The sequence below is a fragment of the Phoenix dactylifera genome, chromosome 5, assembly GCF_009389715.1.
Source record: "Phoenix dactylifera cultivar Barhee BC4 chromosome 5, palm_55x_up_171113_PBpolish2nd_filt_p, whole genome shotgun sequence".
In the NCBI taxonomy this organism is placed as follows: domain Eukaryota; kingdom Viridiplantae; phylum Streptophyta; class Magnoliopsida; order Arecales; family Arecaceae; genus Phoenix; species Phoenix dactylifera.
The window spans coordinates 3,805,106-3,827,761 of record NC_052396.1 but is presented as its reverse complement, the minus strand read 5'-3'; the positions used below and the strand labels follow the sequence as shown (position 1 = coordinate 3,827,761).

At 38.6% G+C, this 22,656-nt stretch overlaps 3 protein-coding genes across 4 annotated transcripts; 1 reads left to right on the top strand and 2 right to left on the bottom strand.

Annotated features, from left to right (window-relative positions):
- Positions 1 to 891: 891 nt before the first annotated feature.
- On the bottom strand, positions 892 to 6,023 carry LOC120110815 (probable calcium-binding protein CML18). Of its 2 annotated transcripts, none has more exons than XM_039126547.1 (2): positions 4,869 to 6,023; positions 892 to 1,189 (listed from the first exon to the last, which is right to left on the bottom strand). In XM_039126547.1, exon 1 carries the CDS (start codon positions 5,516 to 5,518, stop codon positions 4,889 to 4,891), a length of 630 nt encoding a protein of 209 aa, XP_038982475.1. In that variant the 5' UTR covers positions 5,519 to 6,023; the 3' UTR covers positions 892 to 1,189; positions 4,869 to 4,888. The 2 variants fall into 2 exon arrangements, with proteins under 2 accessions (XP_038982475.1, XP_038982474.1); XM_039126546.1 differs by lacking the exon at positions 892 to 1,189 and adding an exon at positions 2,915 to 3,649.
- Positions 6,024 to 9,949: 3,926 nt separating this feature from the next.
- Positions 9,950 to 10,937, top strand: LOC103696756. Its single transcript, XM_008778470.3, has 3 exons — positions 9,950 to 10,310; positions 10,400 to 10,444; positions 10,529 to 10,937. The coding sequence occupies exons 1-3, from the start codon at positions 10,223 to 10,225 to the stop codon at positions 10,654 to 10,656; spliced, it is 261 nt and encodes an 86-aa protein (XP_008776692.2). The 5' UTR covers positions 9,950 to 10,222; the 3' UTR covers positions 10,657 to 10,937.
- Positions 10,938 to 13,616: 2,679 nt separating this feature from the next.
- Positions 13,617 to 21,005, bottom strand: LOC103696757 (binding partner of ACD11 1-like). The gene is made up of 5 exons (XM_008778471.4): positions 20,881 to 21,005; positions 15,549 to 15,652; positions 15,379 to 15,454; positions 14,531 to 14,614; positions 13,617 to 14,435 (listed from the first exon to the last, which is right to left on the bottom strand). The coding sequence occupies exons 1-5, from the start codon at positions 20,884 to 20,886 to the stop codon at positions 13,872 to 13,874; spliced, it is 834 nt and encodes a 277-aa protein (XP_008776693.1). The 5' UTR covers positions 20,887 to 21,005; the 3' UTR covers positions 13,617 to 13,871.
- Between the last annotated feature and the right edge of the window lie 1,651 nt (positions 21,006 to 22,656).

Below are 22,656 nucleotides of genomic sequence, written 5' to 3'. Positions count from 1 at the left end.
TAAATGAGATAAATATATTTCACATGGTCCTGGGGTCAATACAATCTTGATTTCTTTTTTAAAAAAAACATAGGGATGGGACTAGCAGAAGGATTAGGGGTGGCAATCGAGCCAGATACGTATGGATCAAAAAGCTATCAATTCAAATCTGGCCAGTTTTTGAAGGGATCAAAAATCTTATCCCGAACCTGATCATTTTATTAAATAGATAAACTAATCCGATATACAATGGGTTTGAAATAAATGGTTAAGCATTGCCACTGCTAAGTAGAATGGCATATTCATCTTCATTTTTTCTTTTTGTATTAAATAGATAAAGAATGATTTCTTTATGCTGTTCTTGCTTGTATGCATGTATCCATAGAACTTGTTATTTGAATCACAGTCGAAAGACCTATGAATTATGATCCTTAAATGGTATAGTAAATTTATATTGTAGGATATAAAATTTTATAAATTTTTTATTGTCTCGAACACACGACCTCCAGGGGAAGGAAGTACCAACTACCAACTACCAACTACCAACTACCACCCGTTTAGATGGCCCTCGATGTTCGGAAAAATGACAGCCCGTCTCCCCCCACATCAGGATGATCCAAGCAGGCCAGAACAATATGCCATTGTTGAAGCCTACCAAACTGGCCCATATATATATAAAAAAGAAAAAAAAAGTTGAGAGTACTGTGTCTGCTTTGGGTTGCATGGTTACTTGAGTTTGAGCTTCCCACCTTTGCCTTCTTCTCCTCTCCTATATATTTTTTTCCCCGTCTTTTTCTGCTTTTTTCCCATTTTGTCTTCAGCCTATACTTTTCATTTATGGACGCAATATCATGGTAGATTTCTGCTTTCCACTGTTTTTCTTAAAAAAGGGACAATAAAAGATATTTTTTCCTTATACCTTGTCATCAATGCCTTACATAATATTGGATCATCAGCAAGCACCCACTGATAGGGTGCTTAACCTACCTCTATGGTATTCACTCTTGTCTACGGTGAGTTTCACAAGTTGATGTTAACCTGTCTCTGGTCTTCCAGTGCTCTTGGAACATGCCTTGTTCACCATTGGATGCATGTTTGCTAGCCGGCAAATGGGCTGGGACCAGGCCAAGAATTTTGGGTGAGGCCCACTTGACAAGCCATAGGCTGCAAAATATTAGGCCCCTGGGCCAGTCCCCACAAGTTATGTCATCTGGCAAAAAAAAAAAAAAAGAAAGAAAGAAGAAAGAAAAAGAAGTAAAGAATTAGAATTCTACCCAGAATCTTCATCAAAAGATGTCCATAGATGCTGAAGCTCTTGGAGCTACAACATTTATGGGCTAGTCAGCCATAATAGCTTTGGTCTTTTGAGATGCATCTCAATTTATACACCAAGCTCGAATATATCTGAACCACATAAGCATTATCCATACAAAAAACCTCTCCTGACAATTTACTACTAATTATCCCTTTGCTAATTAAATTATTATTCATGTAGATTCTAAGGTAACAGGGGGTGCTTTTAGTTATTAGTGAAAATTCCTTTTAGATGTAGCAGTGGGCGTTTGTATTTGCATTAATAAAATTTAAACTTCCTTTTGCCAGTTAAAAAAATGGAAGGAATTGGATGAAGAGAGCATATTACCATCCTAATCTTTGAGTGTTATTAATGGATGAAATTTGTGTCTTGCTGGGTGTAAATCTAATACGTGAATCATAAATCATGTACGGATTTGTATATTTTGAAACTTTCTGAAGTAGTTTAAGATAATGGTTGGAGCACTGTCTATTAAATGGGGAACATTATTACTTAAAATTTGAACTTAGAACACGCCTGAAGTGGTGCAGCCAATCGGCTACCGCTCGGAGTGCCCCATAATCAATTTAAAAGCAAACAAAAAAAAAAAAAATCAAAGCCAACTACAGATTATCGTCCAGCAAAATTTCAACTGGGGCAATGATATAACATTCGGTGTTTGATTTGAGACTGAATCATGATTCTAAGAATTCACTACTATGCTTTTAATGGTGACATTAGCATCTATTTAAATAGACATAATATTTAAAATATAATGCCTAAGAAGAAAAGATAATTTCATTTCTTAATTCTATGGCTTTTCTGTTGCTGTCGAGAACTTCATAAATCAAGGGAGTACATATCAAACTTCACAAGATATCTGCTTCACCATGTAAGGTGTTTGATTTGTCTTTTTCTTTGAGTGAAGGAGTCTGATTTCTCAACATCATAGAGAAGTTGCCTTGGCAATACAAACTTCTTGAAAGAAAAAAAAAAAGAGAGAAAAACGGCAATACAATCCCCAGAGTTTTCTTTTATTCTTTTCCCTAAGGTTTTTCCTAATCTAATTTATAATAATTTCATTGAAAAAAAAATAAAATCAGTGGACTGAAAACTAAGCCTCAAAGCTGTCCCATCTCTCACCAGCCTAACCAAATGCATCCTGAACAAAAGTAAGTGGTTAGTGGTGCGGGTGAGTGCCACCCCTTGGTCCGAGACATTCGAGCCATGATCTGTGGTGAGGTTGCCTTTCGGGCTATACATATTTACAGAGAGACCAACGGAGCTGTAGATTGGGTGGCTCCGTACGCAGCCAATCACTCCATAGACACCCTTTGGGTTGGAAAGAGCGAGCTGCCTGGTGCGCTCTAAAATATGCTGTATTTTGACTTTTTTGAATATATTCGTACTAAAATTATATGAATCATCCGTTCAAAAAAAAGAAAAAATAGAAGTAAGTGGTGGGTTGGCTGATTTTTTCGCTCCAGCTTTCAGAGAGAAAATGAACAATTTACCCCCTTTTGATATCCTGTCCGGACCAAGATTGCCACTCCGCACTTTCAGTAATTGGTAGGTCTATGTACATTTGGAAGTGAAAAAGAAGTAAAACTATGTTTCTGAAGCAGGAATTAGAGGTGGTTATATAAAAATAGTGGAGACCTGTATGAAGCATATGAGAAACCATAAAGAAACAATTGAAAAACAAGTTGGCAACGCCCTTATTTTTCATGCATCTCCTTAGCTTGACCAGCTATTTTACAGTCGCATCGACTATAGAAGTCACTCATACATCTCCTTTTGAAGAAACATTTCAAAAAGTAGAATCTAGCATTGTAAACTATTATGCACTATAGAAGTCATCCATGGAAACAAAGAGAGAAGGGAATGCATGCTTGCAAACACTGTTGAAAGCCAAACAAGAAAACCTCCTTTAAATATGCACAGTCGGAGGCTAAAGGATTCAGGTCCTTCCGTTCGCGGTCACAATTACTCGCAGGACTTCACAAAAAGGAGGAGATTCCATGCGAATGGTTTATTTCCTCTACTCAAAAAGATGCTTTTATCCCTCACAATATTGCACAGCTAGATGCTGCATAGATGCTCTCGCTTTCAAGAATGAGGTCAGGGTTCAAGTCTTGAAGTGGTGTTATCCCTCACATTCACATTGATGCAGCATGCCTCAGCCACAGATCCCTCATGGTGAGACTTCAAATAGATTGGTTCTTCTGACAAAGTAAGATGTACCATGTCCAAATGATGCTTGGGCTTTTAATAATGTTACTTTATCCATGTCCTCATGGAAGTATCTTTTGTGCCAATGAAAACTTTACCAGCATAAGATTGATGCGGCTTAAGATTTTTCTTCAGTACATAAACCTAAATTACAGATAAAATCGTGATCACGGTGTCAGAGTGTTTCCTATACCTTCTACAAAAGAAAGATCCATCAAAATTTCTTGGCCATTTAAAATAAATTGCACATTCACTGAAATGCAAATATTACCTACGACTAGGCTTTTAATTTTGAATGCAGCATTACAATACTAGCAGATGTCAGTTGGTGATGTCAACCAAGTGTGTTAACATATGCATGTCGCTAGAAAGAAAACATTTCCATAAAAGATATGAAGAGAAGAAAAGCATGCATCTCCACTATGGTTCAAAGTTACAAGACAGGTTATCTAAATTTTCTCACAACAAATGAACCTGTCTGGAATTAAAGTAGAGAGTTTACTTTTGATATCCATTTTGGAGGACGGGGGATGGTACAAAAACAGGTTGCACAAAAATGATCAAATCTCTCACATGACAACCTGTAATGTGAATGGTTTCGTAGTTCAAAGAGTAAGAAAACCAACTGATGCTGTAATACTAAATGAGCCACCAATATGACATCTACATATCAAGAGGCTAGGCAGAGTAGGAAAGGTATTTCTCGGCCATATCACAGGCAAATCCCCCACAGTAGCAGCAATGTTCTAGAAAAAAAAAAAGCCCCAACGGGACAAAATTACATACTACACTATACCAATCCGAATTAGATAGTACGAAACGTACTGTACAGTATAGATTCGTTATCAATATTCAGTACGGATGGCGTACCGATACTCCGTATGCAAAAAAATGTTGTACAATATCGTACCGACACAATACTAGAGCAGCACCAATATGAAATCTGGTACCGAGACGACCAATCTTGCTGCAGAGTCTATTAATGTGAGAGCTTAGGAATTTAATTAGGTATGATATTAGTTTATAACATTATTTCTACCAACTACATTGTAAATATTGCATACCAACTAACAGTTTTCTATAGTTCTCTTCATTTCAGATTATTTTTAATTCTCACAAACTGCAAAGCAAAAGCAAAAATCACAAGATGCGATCTTTTCAAATGGAAATCTGAAAGAATTATGAAGAAAATTACCCTTTTCCCTATACCACCTGGGAACAATTCAACATCAATGCCCATCCTCACGGATTTCACTCACTCCAATTCTCATTCAACGCCATCCAACTCCATTTGCATGTATACATAGAGAGGAAAAGCGAAACAGAGCAAGAAGGATCTAGAGGTGACGGAACGGAGGCCTACCGGAAGAAGAAGTCGAAGGATCAAGCCCAGGAATTGTCGAAGGCGGCGGAGGTGATGGCCTGGGAGAACTCCGGGAAGCTGATCCGGCCATCGCCGTCGGTGTCGGCCTCCTTGATCATGCCGGTGAGCTCCTTGGCGGTGAGGGCGTGGCCGAGCCTGGCCATGGAGTGGGCGAGCTCGGCGGCCGTGATGAAGCCGTTGCCGTCCCGGTCGAACATCTTGAACAGCTGCCGGAGCTGCTCCTCCGTGTAGGGGGACTTGGCCCGGAGGAGCTCCGGTGCGACGAGAGCCACGAACTCGGAGAACTCCACCAGTCCATTGTTATTGGTGTCCGCCTTCTGGATCAAAGCCTCCAGCTGATCCGGGCTGGACTTCAGACCTAGAGACCGGAGAAGGGAGCCGAGCTCCAGCTGGGTGAGGCTGCCGTCGTTGTTTCGGTCAAACGACCGGAAGATCTCCCGGAGCTCCGCCAGCTGCTCGTCGTCCAGCTTCACCGCCTCCTCCCTGCCACCGCCTCCGCTGCTCATCTTGGATGGTATTCGTATTCGATCTCCTCCGATTCCCGCACTCGGATCGCCTCTCAGAGGAGCCGGATCTGATGAATTCGGCACATTTCCATCACGCTGTTGAATCCCTGTTTTTTGTCTCATTCAATCGGAATTGATTGCTGGATTCTTTTTTCCCTTCGAGAAACCGATCCAATTTGCTTCTGCAACCTACCAAGATTGGATCTTTGAATCTGGGATGCGATTAGATGATCGAATTCCAGTGGATTTCGTCCGAATTTTGAGTGGACATGGAGGCTGATGAGGTCCCCCTCGGATCCCGTTTTCCTCTCCTCTGCTTTCGAGACTCGGCGCCCCTTCTTGGCGGATCTGGAGGAGGAGCCCGAGGTCTCGAGCGCCTGGAGGAGGAGGGATCGGATCCAAGGGAAGGAGAAAAAGAACGCGTGTAAAGGGGAGGGTTTGGTTTGGGATTCGGCCTCCTTGTTTTGACGATGGAATCGGTCGGCATCAAACTCCTTAACCGTGGAACAAAGAGAAACATAAAGAAAAATAGTAAAGAAAGAGTCTTCAACCGTGGGCGGGACGGCACGTCGCCGCCACCCTGTCGGCGGACTCCGTCATCCGCCCTGGAGAACTTCGAAATCCCCGCGGCCCTTGGGCTCTGCTAACCTGCGCCGGCCGGCAGTTCGGCTGCTCTCCGCCGTCCGATCTGAGTGGGAACCGCTGATCGTAAGATGAGAGTGATGGACTGTCATCCGCTTATCCAAGATGGTAGCTGCTCGGCTGTGCATATCAAACAGGAAAGAGCAAACTGGGACGAATGTTCTGCCGAGGTGGAAATCATCCCAATCGGTCCTGATGCGCTCCAGGCTTGTCATGCAAATTACTAGGGGCTGATTGATTCTCTGTCTTTTTTTTTTATAATTAATTTGGGTTCTCCCACTTAACATTTGGATGATATAAGCTGAAGTCTGGAGTCGAGATTTCAGAAGTCAAAGTACTCAGACTCAAAATTCTATTTGAAATCAATAAAGTCTCAGTATCCAAGCACAAACTCGAGTTTGATATAAAAAAAAAAGAAGCAATGCTCAATACAAACTCGATTTAGACAAAGCTGGTTCAGAATTATTTTTTATTCCAAAACATAAGCTTCATGTTAGCCTGAAGTTCGCTCCCAACAATATAGCCATCCCTATCCTATCACGTCATTCCCACAAGCCACTTATTCATTGTCGTTTGATTATGGCGCGAGAGCAAGTAAAAATTAAAAAAAACTCCCATTAAGTTTAGGGATAATCAAGCTCGAATATCAACTAAGCCAGACTCGAGTTCAAGCTCAAATTCAAGCCTTAGCCATAATTAAAAAATATAGTTAAAAATTAAAAGTTAAGTCAAAATAAAAAATATAAATATTATATTTTTAAAATATTAAATAAATAATATATATATTATAATTAAAATATTATATTATTACATATATATATATATATATATATACTATACTAGGTTTGCAAATATTTTGCTAGTTAAGCTCGATGGGAAAAGCTGTTCGAACTACTTGAGCTCTATTCTAGCTCGATAACAATCGAGCTGAGTTGAGTTTTGATTCAACTCAAGCTCAAGCAACTCACGGGCTATTAGGCTCATTTAGTCATTTTCATTCATAGGTCAGCCAATTGAATCACAGATGGTAAAAACTATATGAGCATTACTCATACATTAAATTGAACAGATATGTTAGGGTCATTGTAGCATTTAGTGTGAACAAATTGAAAATTACCATTTTGAAATGCCATGAATCGTTTTTTTTAATATACTTACACTCCAATTCCGCTGACATTTTTGGGAAAAAATGGTGCCAACTAAATTACATCTGAAGGAAGAATAATTGGATGTGACTCTTATTTGATTAATTTTTTATTATTTATATTAGTTGCAGATATACTCGTCTTTTTAATTTGCTTCTCTTGTTTCTATCCTGGAGCTGAAGAAAAACTAAACGAAGTGTGTTTATATTACATCAAAGATTTATTATATATAGGGTGTAAAGACTGGAGATGCCAAAAGGGATTACAGGCTTGTAAAACTATGTGCAGAATAGCATGGGGAAAAAAAATTGCTACAACGAGAGTTGAAGCAAGTCAACTTGCTCTTTTGATATAGAACTAGCTTAATTGATAAAGTTATTGAGTGTTGGATACAGAGAGATTGGATTTGAGTGCCACCCTCACCCCTTTTTCAGCCAAATTCTTTTGATTGTGTCGACCTTCTCAAGTTCATTCAACCTCTACAATTCAAATATTATCAAGTTGTGTAGAATAAGGTACATGATTCAAATCCTAGCTACTACTGAAAAAACATCATGAGAAAGGGGCATGCGCAGAAAATTCTAAATGATGAGAATGACTTGATCCACCTACTAGTTTAGCCCAGGCATAATTAATACTCCATTATTACAATTGCCATAGGCTTGATTCATATCAAGAAACACTGGGATCCTTTACCTATAATGGCCCTGTGCTGATCCAGTACCTTTCATCTATCTACTTTGGTATCCCTTTTTTCCCACAAAGAAAAAAAGCTAGTAGTACTCATGACCTCCTAGAATTTTATTAAAATTAGCTGAATAATATATTGTATAAGTTGCTCAAGCGACATATTTTATTACAATAAGAAAATCTCACATTAAGATAATACCATTTGGCATCATTTTCATTTTTTATTTTAAAAATAAATAATAGAAATTCTATTTCAATTCTTGTTTTTTTTAAAATATAAATATAAATATATTGCGTGCCTGGTATTGTATCCATGCCCTTGCAACCCCTGCACTCAACTCTTTCATTGACTTCACCGATCTTTACGTCTCTCGACCTTTTAGGCCTTTGACTTCTATGCTCACCTTGTTGTCTTCTGGTTCCTTCTCTCGAGCCTCTACCTCTCTCTCCTCTTCGTTGCTCGCTAGCCCTAGGCAAAGATCAAGTTCTTCCTCGTGTGGGATTGGCACCAGAGGAAGATTCGCCATTTGTTTGCTATCCCAACATGGTCCCAATTCATTAAATTTTGTATTTTTAGTTGATAAAAATGGTTGATTGGGCTGGATACCAAGGATTTCTTGTTATGGGTTTTTAGCTTCTTTTGTTCAGATTTTTTGCTCTGGTTGGATCTTAGTGTGGTTTCTAATGTCATAAATTGCATGGTTTTTCTTTGGTTTAGTAGGATCTTATGTGCCTATTTTTAAAAATGATTTTTTTGAGCTTCTGTTGGTTGAATTTGACTTTAACCCATTTTTTGGTGGATAAATTTTATGGGAAGGTTGGTCAACTTTTTCATTGACCAACTTACCCATATACTCATGCTTATGTAGGCGACTAAGTTATTTTTCCACCAGCGGAAAAAATAACGTTTATTTGTTCCTAAAATACTCCTAACTCTATAATAATATAATATAATATAATATAATATATTATTATAAAATATATAATATAATATATTATATATATATTGTTTACATATAATATAATCTAATATTTATATAATAAATAGTATTATAAAAAATATAGATATATCTTAGCAACTTATCTAGAAAAGTAGTAATGCAAGAGAATACGAGCTATAGATTTTGGAGCTATTTTATATTGTATAAAGAACACAAGTAAATTATTTTTCTATTTAAATATTGCTTAAAAAATATCTATTCAAAAAAATATAGATTGCTAGATAAGTTTTTTATCCTCTAAAGAGCGGGCCCTAAACAAAGCCTAGTAAGATTGCTGGCTTGTGTTATAGATTTCTTAGATGTGCTTCATTATTTTAGTTTATTCTCTTACCATTTAGTATTTCTTTGAATTGTTTATTGATGATTAATGTTTTCTTTGTTATTTGATGAGTTTTTGTTGTAAGGAAAAAAAAAAAAAAGGTGATTCTTTTTTTTTTTGCTGATTTTTGTTTGATATCTTTAGAAATATAGATCAAGTGTAAGAGGCGAAAAGTAATTAAAAGGGATAACTTTTCTAGCAGTGGTCAGTGGAGTAGAATTATACCCTTGGACGTCCACTTGTAGTACCTCCCGGATGCGTACACGACAAGTCCACCGAAGATTCGGAGAGCGTCACGTCACATTATATAAGTGGGTCCCACACGTTTCCAAGCTCCCCCACGCTCCGCTGAATCGCTCTTTTGCCGCAGCGTAACTAATCGCAGCGATCACATGTTCCTACTCCTTTCGGAGTACGCGATACCGTGACTGATTACCACATCCAACACGTCATCACAGCCGTCCATCCGCCGATCAATGGCTCCCTTCGAAGCCAAAGAAACTGTTATGCCGTCCGCGTCCTCTCCGAGTCCAACCGAACCTTCTACGCGGGGCTGACCTCGACGGAACCCAGTCAATCGTCGCCCAAATTAACACCCATTCCCCAAAATAAATATCGAATATTAAAACTTGTGATTAATTAAATAACCAAACCTAAAATTCCAGCTAAGTAAATCTCGTCCTTTGAAAACTTTCCGTTTTATGTTCCCGAGATAAGCTTGCCGTCTTATTTCGCATTTCATTCTATATAAGAGAAGAAATACTAAAAAGGAATTTTATTTCGCTTCGTTACGCACAGAGCACCAACCCCTTTTCCTCTCTTCCTCTCTTTCGATCTCTCTCGCGGGATAACAGCATGCAGCGGCAATCGCTCGGGGCGCCGGGGGGCCAAGCTCCAGGTGAACGGGAACAGTGACGGAGGGGAGAGGGAAGAGAGGCGGAAGAGCAGCGCCGGAGTTGGGGCGGCGGCGGCGGTGGCGGGGGAGGAGGAGGATATCAAAGTGGAGAAGCTGATCCGATCGAGCTCGAGGATGGAGAGATCCATCCACCTCATCCCGGTCCTCACCGTTCTTTGCTTGCTCCTCCTCTACCTCATCTCCCACGACCCCTCTCCGAATGGTTCGGTTCAGCTCTATCCACCGACAAGATCTCTTTTTTGTTCTCTCCATCTGCCCATTTTCTCACCTCTTTTGCCTCTTTCTTTCCAGAATTGGAAAAACTCGGCGGCGACGCCCATCTTCTGTTCCAGAACGGTACAATGCCAACTCCCAGAACCTTCCGATCGGATACCTTTTTTTTCCGGCTAACTTTTTTAAAATTCGTTGTCGTTTTTGTAGCGGGATCGGCGACGGAGATCGGGCGAAATATCGGGGTGGGAATCGGCGGCGGCGGCGGCGTAACGGCGATTCGGAGCCATCGGGGACTGAAGGAGGCGAGAAAACTCCGGCACCGGAAGCTATTCTAGGAACGGCCCCGCGATGGCCTCGCACGTGCGACGGCGGTCGGCCGGGGGCTCCGCACGTGAATATCCCTGGCTTCGCTTCCGCGGGGACCGGCCGGAGAAGGATGGATGGTGGATTAATTTACCGTCGATATGAAATTTTTGCTTTTTTTTTTAAAAAAAAATAAAGATATGCCGCCGAGGAGGCGTGGATCCCTTTTTTTCCGTAACATATTTTTTAATTCCATTTTTCAGTTTAAATAATATTGATTTTAGTTCCGTTAGGGTCTTGCTTAGTAAAAAAATGTGCCGCAGGTACTGGGATCCATCTAATTATTCGAATCCGTAGGGGTGACAGCTGGCGTGCATCTATGTAAGCGCACGGGTGGCTCGGCTCGCACGCGTGGGAGCCGGCGACCGGTTCCGGAGTGCCGCCGGAGCAACCTACGGCTCGTTACTATCCAGCTGCATGCGTGGTGGGTGATGGGATTTGGTCGGTTAGTCCGTTGCTTAAGCACTAAACAAATTGGAATAATAATGGCAGGCAGCACGCTTCTTAAAGGAAGACAACTAATAGTTGTCTTGGCGAATCTTTTGCTAATAGTTGTCTTCACCCCATGTACTATTAAAAGTTTGGATTCATGATACATGCACCGGAAAACTTTGGCTTTCATAAATATAGATTTAACTTAGTTTGTAACCATGGTGGGCGAAGTGCAATTCGTCCTCCACGTCCTTTTTCTAGATTTTTAACTACAGGGGTTTAAGGGGTTTAAGAGAGATTATTTGCAAAATGCGACCGGTAAGTGGCTCAAATCAGCTGGAGATTATAGTGTTAGATTGTTGAAATAATGCGAAATATTAAAAGCTGATGTGAAACAATGAACAAGCGGAGCATGGTGATGCAAGAATTGTGAGTGTAATAGTCAAGGATGATGAGGGGTTGTGGAGAAAGTGTGGAGGCCATAGAAATATAGGATCCAAAAAGATTACGCCACATTGGTTGATCAAAAAGAAGAATAAAATTATTAAGTGGACCAAATTCATCGTAAATTTAGAATGATATTATTAATGTAATAGCAACAAAAAAAAAAGAAAAAATGGAGTAATTTCATCTTAGATCTACGGTGGACCTCATGGCATCTGGTTCACATGCAGCCTTCCTCATCAAGATGATAAGCTGAAAGCATGATATTACTAAAGACTGTCATAGCAATTTCAAAATTCCAGATGAAATGTCCTCCGAGCTAATATTGCCGCTCGGGGGGGGCCTCTTTGTTGAATTTAAGTTTGTCGCTCTCTTGGTGCCTTTGTGGTCGCCACCGCAAGGAAACCACCCACTTTCACGTCAGTGTTCGCTTTAAATAAATAAATGGGTCAGCATTTTATATTTTATTCCGAATAAAACATGATCACTTGGTCTTATCCTAAAATAGGCAGCTTCCTCGTTTTAGAAAGAAACAAAAGGGAAGAGATGAAGAGGGTAGAAAATAAAACAAGAGCAATTGGCTGATACAAAAATCATTTTCAAGGATCCTCTTTTAACTAAGAGTTATGGTGGTAGTTCACTAATTTGGGATCCTTTAGCAGCGATCCATGTACTGCAAAATGCCATCAATCTATAGATGGCTGTTAGAAGATTGACAGATATATAACGATGATGGCCATCAAATAATATGCTTTGGAGGCTCAGAGTATTATTTTGGAGGGATATTCAGTGAAGATGATTGAGTAGATTTTACACGAGAGGTCGGGGTGCTCGACCACCTGCTTTTAGAAGACATTCGATGGAGAATAAGAGAGTGTGATGTTTTTTAGGTTGTGCATATATTTTGGAAGGCGAACAGAGCTGCTAATTGGATCTCCTCATTTACTGCTCATTATTTTAGAGATATTTTATGAATTTGCTTTGTATCTGTTTCTCCATCTCTATGGAATATTTTGTCCTTTGATTCAGATGGCAGTGTTTACGCAAGATTAGTATAAGTTGCCGATGTACCAAAAAAAAATAATAATAATATGCTTCATCCATAGCTTGTAGAGTGTTTTATTTGATGGCCATCCATTTTTTGACAATGGCACATACAGCTAATCCAACGGATAGAGGAGCCCCATCACTCTCATCTTAACGAACGTTTGTTCAACTCCACTGCACTTTTGGCTAGGCGCCAGCGAGGAGGCTCTGTGTATTCAGATATCTCTCCATGCTCGTTAAAAAAGGGACTTTGGCGTACGTGATTTCCCTTTTGTTTGGTCGTTACATTGTCGCGACCGAGATGCTAAATTTTTGCAAATGGATCAGAACAAAGTGACCAAGTGGATCACTTTCCGGAGCCACTTTTTCTAGTCTAATCGATGAGAGATGAGGCACGTCCCAACCCCACGCGCAACCACCGCTACGAGTATTGGTTCTGAGTTAGAAGGAGACAGAATATAAAAAGGGAAAAGACAAACGCTCATGAATATATGATTCAGACGGTGCCGTCAAGTTAGCGAGTTCATGGCTTCGAAGTGGACATGGATTTCCAATTGCAGTGTAATAAACAAAACCATTTGAGGATAAGGTCTTTGGTTTTATGGCACGAGGCTTTTAATGCTTCTATTTGGATCTATCAAATGTGCTGAATCATGCCGAAGTTGTACACATTGTCTGCTTAACGAGTTCATCGTTTGCCATCTAGGCATGCAGCCCTTCGCACCCTCTACAATCTCTAATTTTGACCTTCTAGGCTTGAATATGATTTCATCGCACAAAGGCTGTTGATACAAGAACATAAAAATTGCAGGTGTATGAGGATTTTACTTTTCTTCAAAAGATTATATAAAGAGCAAATTTGGCCATTTGGCCACTGCGGCAAGTATTTGTAATAACCTCCCCAATACATGAAGTGCCAATATGTAATTTAGTTCATGGAAATCTATTTCTCATAGATGATTACGACGACATCACTGTACTTAGTAGGCCAATATGGTGCACCACTTGGTAAGGATGAACAAACTTCGTCTAATTAAACAAATTTTGTAGCCTAGGACAATCCATGATAAGGGTATGAGGTCAATAGAGGTGCATTCCAATCTGTTTATAAACAAATTTTATACCTAAACACTTGAACATGTCTTCGACCTGACAATGATAGCAAAGAGCTCTTAACAACATTATCCAACTCGAATACCGATTCTATGTTCACTGCTAGGAACTGAATTCACAAACCATGTCATTTTCCATTAAGCACAAAATTTCATAGGATCAATCCTTGGGCAGGTGCAGGCTTGTTAGAATGGTCGCCTGATGCAGCTGTGGGAGTCTCAGAGAGATGAACCTTCGCAAAGTCATTCTCCAAACCCTCGTGTTCCTGCTCAGCAGCAACTTTCTCCTTCGTCTTCGATCCCACATCACTTGCAGCCTTGGCTACCCTGTTGAAGGCACCAGTCACCCATGATGCCCCGGTGAAAACATACCTGTTCTTCATGATGGCTGACCCAGCAGTGCTGACCTTCTGCTCAGCAGCGGCAAAGGCCGACTTTGTCTTCTCAGAGACCTGAAATTTCTGATCCATTTCCCTGACCTTTTCACTGACGGCAGCAGTTCCCATGCTGATTTTCTCGCTCAGCCCAATCTTCTTGTCAAGGGACGAGACTTTGGCACTCGCTGTAGATGTGACCTGGTGTTTCTCATCAAAAGCCTTTGCTTTGTTCAGAGCATCTTTGCCTAAGATGAAGCCTTTGGCGAGCATGGTGCTGACAACGTCTTCAGCCTTTCGAACAGCAGATTCAGCACCATCAACAGCATTAGCATCTTTTGGCTGCAAAGGTTGAGAGTTATGGTTGAGTACATTACAGAATGCCCAGATCATCTCAATATGGACGGACGAAAATATTGGAAGCATGGAACATATACCACAGGTGAAGCTGAGGCAGCAGCAGGCAGTTGGTACTCTGCAGCCGGAGTAATGATGACCGACATATCAACTATTGTTGCACCCTATGCCACCACCAAAGAAGTAAATATATATATATATATATATATATATATATATATATATATATATATATATATATATATATATATATATTTATATAGAAGAGAAAAAAATTAAGAAGAAAACTGTAAGTCATTAATTTGTTCAAATTTTCGGGCATCCAAGTTGAAGAATGGACATTCATCTTCCTTTAAAAACAATGAAAAAAAAAATGCAAGCTGAATTTTTATAGTTAGAAGGGTACAGGCAAGACAAAAGAATGATCCACTCTATATATTCTGATGCATCTAAAGAAGAATATTTAATTTGTGCACCTATCGTTTTCTTTTTTGGACCAAATAACATCGCCCGAACAAAAAATAGGCAAATATGCATGCCAGATACATGTTACATAAACTAAGTCAAGGTTGAGAGCAAATCAGCAGCCACCCACAGACAAGCATAGATAGACCAGTATACATTAAAGATAAAAAAGTATGAATTCAAGTCTTCAGCAACAAATAACTGTGTAAATATAGGTAACACATGACAATATTTGTTTTCACTTCGCCAAGAAAATGGCTACAAACTGTCAGATGATAAGGGATTCATCATATCAAACAAAAAAGCAATAATAAGAGAGAAAAAACTCTGCATTGAAGTCTTCCCAAACATTTAACTATATGAATATAGGTAACACAACAGAATTTGTTTTAATTTCTCCACCAAGAACATGTAGTACAAACAGGCAAATGACAAGGTCAAACATGAAGCTACAAGAACGCACCGAAAGAAGAACTGCAGTCTCTACTCCTTGTGGTTCTTTAAAGGTGACATAAGCAACCTGAGACCACTCATCACCACTGTAAAAGAGACAGCAAAATTAATGTGCACACATCCAAGAAAATCAAAATAAAAAGTGAAAATAGAAGTACGACTGCAAATCCAAACACAGACCTTTGTATTTCAACATATTCAACGTTACCGGAAAAGGAAAAGAATTCCTTGATATCTTGTTCAGATGCACTTAAGGAAACATTGCTGACCTTGACCGTCCTTACCTGCAACAATGTCAAAAAAATAAACTGGGATCAGAAAATTTTCTTGATAATGTTTATTGATGTATACTCACAAAAATTTGTAGCAGCAAAACCACAAAAATCTAATTTCAGGTTTCGTAGAAGTCAGAGCAACGATTGAATAAAAATAAAATCCTGGGTCAAATGAATCTACATATTCAAAAGTCAACATTCATTCATGATTTCCTACAAGGATTCATAATTTCATATAATATATATCAATAAACAAGTACCCTCCAACATTCAGCCAGTCATACCATTTATCTATACATATATAAAGATGCTGTTTGGTCTCAGGTTTTACAAGAACAGGTTTACAAAATCTAAAACAGATGAATTTAGCAAAAGTGCTTGTTTGGTCACTATCCATAAACTTGGTTGGTAAAAACTGGCAGGTCAAAAAACCTGAACATGAGCTTTATGAAAAACAAGTCTCCCCCTCTTTTTCATAAACCCAGGAAACCAGATTTTATGATTCTGTCCCAGACAACTAAACAGCCCCAAAAGGAAGACTAATACATAGAGAACAAGGTGGTTAGAAATCCTTCAATACTCTCAACAGAATAGTCATTCTCTAATGCAAGGCCAAATTCTGATGAAGTTACTTCTGAGTAAACTAAAAGTTGCCTGCAGAGTTCAGCATTCACTGCATCACAGAGATGAATAGTAAGCTTTATAAGATGATAATCAGACTTCCTAAATAGAAGGTGCCATGAGGTTGATAAACTGGATCAGTACTTCAGACAACAAGATGAAAGAAAACTCCACAACAAGCACTTCCAGGGGAAAACAAAAGTGTCAACTTTCTGAAATAAAGTTATAGGACTGATCAATATAATCCATGCACAATCAAGATAGAATCTAACAGAGAAAAAGATGTGGCTGGAATTTGGACAAACTAAAGCAAATAATTGAGGAAATAAGACTCACAAACACAGCCCTGTATTTCTACAATAAGCTACATTATGATTTAATGGCAACAGAGCGTCAGAATGAAATTCAACCTTCCAAAAAAATATACTGACAAGGTTCACGGGTATCAGTTTATCCAATCAATTGGGTGTTCTAGCGTACACCTATTTCTACCTATTTATCACTCTTTGTTCCATCATTAGAAGGCTAGAAGTACTGAAACAAATGGTTCAATAACTAAGGAAAAGGGGGGGGGGGGGGGGGGGGTTCACTATAGTTGATTAAATCTATCTAATTGGAACTGTCTGACTATTCAGACACAGGATGGGTTTTTTCTATTTCATGACAACCTTAAGGTGACAGGGTTGTCAACTAAGTCGCAAAAGAAGTGGGGAGAGAAGGGGAAAAAAATGACACACATCTTGTTGATGAAACCTAAAATTAAATACGACACTATCTCATTATAATATGATGCCACCAATAGAAAGTAGCGACTGTTACTTATGGTTCTCCTAATTCTAACATATAAATTAAATGTGCTGTCATCTTTCCTATGACATGAGACAACATGCGAGACTGTTCTCTTCGTTTTTCTTATTCTAATCAATATATGCTCTAGGATTTGCACATCATGATAAAAAATGCAGTGTCTCACAACTTAGACATGATGATCAATTCACTGTTCCTTTTTCCAGAAACTCCAGCTTCCAAACATATAACATGATAATCAATTCATTGTAATTTCTCCTCAAGCAATCCTATAGATCTAAGAATTAAGGTAGTGCGTAGTTCCTGAAGACATTCCATAATTAAGCCATTATGATCTCTAGGTTTAGGCAATGACTAACTGTGATTACGAGCGTCACTCTGGATGAACTATAAGAGCATCCCTGTTGTGTTATATGGGTTGGGTATGGATGTTGCATGTGATATGTGTATTTTGTTTGAATTTAGTTTATGATGGACATCTTATTCATATTTATCCCTTATATCTATCTTTTCTAGTATAGATAGTTACATCTATTTTATACAACTAATTTCTTGTTTTATACACCAGTCGGACTAAAAATAAATTTTCATCAAGGGATTAAGAGCAAATATTTGCATCAACAAATCCTACATGATAAATTTCCTATAAAACATGGACTGAAACTTAAATTTTCCATTGAGTGGATCAATCACACCCATCCATCTCTCACCTTAATATCCACGTGTACTGTTAGATCCCACATGACACCTTGCTCACACTAAACCTGAGGCACAACGAGTAATAGTTTTATCAACAATACAACCTTCCAACTGGACTGTGTTGGCCCACCATAATTCTCCTCCAAAAATAGTACTATAGTAGAGCCTTTTAAGAGAATGTATATTTTCATGCTTATATCTTTGAAGCTACTATCTTAGATAGACTTCTCGAGTAAATCATTTGTTGGATTGAGGCTGCAACAACCCTTCATTGTCTGACCTACCTTTTATATTGTGCCACATGTTACTTTTCAATTGCATGTTTTAAAATTTAGCGGTGCTTATCTCTTTCTGAAGTCCATAAGGCTTATCCATCTTTCCCTTCTCTCTCCAGTGAGAAGAAACATGGGAGAATGATAGGATCGTGATCCCTTGAACAACTCCATGGGAAGCAAACCAGTCAGCTCCTCACACCATTCACTAACCCAACAACTTCCCCCGTCTAATTTAAAGTGAGATTCCGAGGGTGTTATAACATGTCTAGAACTAGTTTTCTCTCTGTTTTTACCCCTTCTTTCTGTATGAAGCTAAAAAATTGAAATTAGACATTGTTACTGTATTGGCTAATATGCTTGTGGTAGCTAGACGAGAGTATAAGTGTTTTTGACATATAGAATCCAGCTCTTCTGGTAAAAAATATATTGTCCATAATTGGTAATGAAGGAATAAGGAATTACAGTATTATGGTCATTTGGAACTTTGTTTAACTTCTAAAATATTTAACTATAGAAAGTTATAAATGTTATGACTTTATAAGTGTATGTTGACTTACAGAATTCAGCTCTTTTGTTGAACATATAGGCTCTAATTGGTAATGAAAGGAATGGTAGTGTTATGGTCATTCATAAGTCATAACTTTGGTTGAGTACTTAATTATTCACTTATAGATCAGTTATAGTTATGTAATGAGTGATCTTGATTATGTAAGAAAATTTTAAAGCAAATTCACGTCACCTTTATTACTTCTAATTATGTCTATTAACTTAGAATTAACAGATCTCGAAGTCTGAAGTTTTTCTTTAAAATTAAGATGTCTAAACCTCTGGAATATCTTCAATGATTTTACAGGCATTCTTTCCCTTCAAATGTCATGCTTTGATTCAATTTTCAACAACAGCATCTTTTCCTTCATGTCATGCAAATCATTTTGAAGGTCTCGATATGACTAGCCATCATATAATATGTCTTGCCTGTGACAGTAACCATGGTCTCAGGAAATATGTCACCCAATGAAACAACTGGATGTATATTTCAAAGTCCCATGTTCATTACTACAGACTAAGAGGAGAAATATGCTGAGATGAGTTTCTCATATGAAACAAAGACTTTCTTATTTATTTTCCGAAGCAAGAACTTCTTCCTTTCACCGATTGACCGAATCCTGATTTCTTAACTTACTATGTAATCGTCTTACCCATGCTATGGTCTTAAAGTCATCAAGAATGAAATGATATCTTCTAACCGTGCATTACAGCCATATCCTTGTTGATATCTGGGAAACCATGGTCTAACACTTTGTAGTTCAAATGTCTATCAGCATACCAGGCAAGCAATTAAGTATAAAGTCTTGCCGGAACATGAGGTCTAGCAAGATATTGCATAATAAGATGGATGTATAAAAACACATGAATACAGGTAGCAGCCCAAAATAAAAGTTTTCTTTCACCAATCCTTAGAGCCCTATTATCTCAACACAACATGAAATCTATTCGATTCTGAGGCACAACCCAAGATCCAATTATATCACTCACTATGGATGAATGGATGCATATGCTAAATCTAACATCATTCATAAAATTGACTGCAAGGATATCTTTTGTCCATAACGTTTTCAATCATTCTTCCATATCTTCTGAAACTAAGGGCTTAGTATTTGCTTTCAATTCCATGTATCAAATCAAAACACACAAATCCACATATTCTATGCCATAAAACTTATTTTCAACTCAAGAGATCAAGATGTAGAGGTTTATTTGGCATAAGTGAAATTTAGAGTATAATTGAGTCTACCTTCCTCAAAAAATACATCGCTTTAAACAAACCACAAAGAAGTGATCTACCAGCAGGTATGCTCATTACTCACCAGATTGTTGAAATATATTTGTAATATACACAGTGCAACTGCATTGAAGATGCCTGATTAAACTGATTAATGATGTATTCATACATGGTACTCCACATGGATTTTTTTTATAAATGCACCAAATGAGAATCGGTGAACATTTGATATGCTAGGTAACCGAGGAATAGTTGTCCTTTAAGTTTCTACAAAACATGGGTGACCAAAAGTAAGTCTCCTGGTCCCCATATCAAGAGAAAATTTTAAAGAGTAAATCTCCTGTGTTCACACAATCAGAAACATGTAGAAATAAGACCCAGCTAATAAGTGTGATTTAAAGAAAAAATTAAAGCATTTACATGCCAAAAGAACCAATCATGGCCACTCCTGTACCCATACATGAACTTTTAGATGAGCGAATACTAAAACACATCCATATAACTTCATCCCAAGAAGCAGCATCATTTCTAAACTGCAGTACTCATGGCCACTCCTGTACCTATATACAGCTCTGCCAACCGGACCAAGAATTACTTCTAATGCAATTCTTAAAATTTAAATTTTATATTTGAACCATATCATAAACACAATAAGCTGCGACAATTATAACAATCGCACACCACAAAATCTAATCACATAGATCGCACGCTTCAGTTACTATAAAGTTTCAGTTTCCTGCATCAATCTTTAATTCCTCGAGTAAAAGATAAAATCGAAGAAACATAATCAACAAATCTGAACCAGACCCCGGAATTTCATAACCAGCCCATTCCAAATCAAATCAAATAGCCATTTATACTTTCATGAATCAAACAGATTCTTGTATCAAATAATCACAACAGAGGCAGACCATATTTCCTCAAAAAAAGGAAAAAAAATCAAGCAATGCCAAGAAGGAAGAAGACAAAACAACAGCAGAGTCCAAAAGTCCACAAATATCCTTTCCAGGCCTAAAGAAAACCGAAATCAAGGCGAGAGAACCAGTGCTCACCGACATGGCTGTCGACTCGGAAACCCTAATGGCTTAGCAATGAAGGAACAGAAAAGGATCGAGGTTTGAAGAGACGCGGAGATTTCTTTTTTTTCCAGTCGTGGATGGATGGATGAATCGGGAGGTATTTATAGGTCGGTTGGGTCGGGCGTGAGAGCCGTGGCACCGCGGAGAGCCGTTTGAACTGCCGTCACGTCCCGCAGCACTGGGGACAAACGGCTTACGGTGCTGACGTCTCCTGCCGTGTAGGTAACGGTAACCTTTTTTTTTCTTTTTTTTTTCTTCCAGGTGGTACTTGTTTCGTTCCTCGGAAAGCCAAAACCATCGGGGCTTCGAGGCCGTACCTTTGAAGAACGGTTGTCACTCGTTGGATCGCATCTTAAATTATAATTGCTTTTTTTTTTAATAAAAACGGCTACCCATTCTGCATAATTCTAGGGTGAGTACATACCGTCAGGTCGCAGAAAAGTAAAAAAAGTATAAAGAATAAGGAACGTTTGATGCGGACGTCCAAAAAAAAAATCTTCGGAATGCCAGGCAATAAAGAAGGCGATCCAGTCTGTTGTCCTGTTCGCCTTCATAAATACGTGTCCAATCTCAACATCACCCATCAACTGAGCCATCCTAAGGATCTTCCGAATGAGGGGATGACCATCCCCAAACCGATCCGTCCCCCGGAGCTAGTCGATAACAACAGATGAGTTTTCCTCGAGGCAGACCCACTCCACACCCAGTACCTACCACACATATACTTCAACCATCAAGTGCCTCGAGTCAATTCCAACCTTTGTGCCTAAATCACATTAGATCGTGACAGAGCTTTCTAGTGCACTATAGTTATTTATGCCATTTAGCTGTATGCTAAATTATGATGTTAATTGGATAATAATAATAATCATAATCAATGAGCCTGATCTCATCTATAAAAAGAGTCATACTTCATAAGATCCTTTGAGATCATTTCAATCAAGGATATCATTCTCCCATAATGCAAATTAGACTAAAACAATTACACTAGCAAGCTAAGTAGCTATTTGGAGAGGAAATGGAGAAAAAGGAGGGTGGATTTGAAGATCTCATAAATTTCTTAAATGATAAAAAATTAGCATTATGGTTTTAGCTGCCTGCTAAATTAGAGGCTATTTGACAGGACAATGAGAAAAAGGAGGGTGGGATTTGAAGATCTCATCAAATCCTTACATGATCAAATTTTTGCATTATGGTCTTAGCTACCCGATCAATTAGAGTTAGTAACTAAATACTAAGACATATTGACCATGGTTATGACCCTGTTTTCTGATCTCCCCAATCACATTAGAATGCGCAGTTCTTCGTCATTCCAAACAGACTTGCTAAATCATTCGAATAATGAACTTGATTTGCTTATTTTCTAAATCAATTTAACAATTTTCCACCTTTTCATCATATTATTATTTTTACTTTATAGCCTTTTATCATCCACAGCCAAAAAGGCCAAACAGAAGAAAATAGGGAGCCCCCATCTACTCCATCATTATCAACTCTTAATGCTGATGACAGCAGTTGTGCCAATACCAACAACAACGGTGATCCCAATGCTGATAATAATGGTGATCACAGTGTTAATAACAATAGTGATCTAGATGCTGACGACAATGTTGTTTGCCAGAACCAGTATCATGGAGGAATCATGCAAGAAAACAAAAGATGCCTTCTAAATCACCATTTAATTAGGATCATTTAATTTCAGCGATCAGCATCATGATGTCACTCCCATATATTTGGGTGATCAATTTC

Bases quoted from the DNA above. Each gene is read 5' to 3' on its own strand.
- LOC103696757 (XM_008778471.4), bottom strand. The intron at 14,615-15,378 runs GTGCGTTCTTGT...GTGGTGGCATAG, and splicing joins AGACTGCAGTTCTTCTTTCG to GGTGCAACAATAGTTGATAT. The intron at 14,436-14,530 runs GTATATGTTCCA...CAACCTTTGCAG, and splicing joins CTGCCTCAGCTTCACCTGTG to CCAAAAGATGCTAATGCTGT.
- LOC120110815 (XM_039126547.1), bottom strand. From the start codon at position 5,518: ATGAGACAAAAAACAGGGATTCAACAGCGTGATGGAAATGTGCCGAAT.
- LOC103696756 (XM_008778470.3), top strand. From the start codon at position 10,223: ATGGAGAGATCCATCCACCTCATCCCGGTCCTCACCGTTCTTTGCTTG. The intron at 10,311-10,399 runs GTTCGGTTCAGC...CTTTCTTTCCAG, and splicing joins CCACGACCCCTCTCCGAATG to AATTGGAAAAACTCGGCGGC. The intron at 10,445-10,528 runs GTACAATGCCAA...TCGTTTTTGTAG, and splicing joins CCATCTTCTGTTCCAGAACG to CGGGATCGGCGACGGAGATC.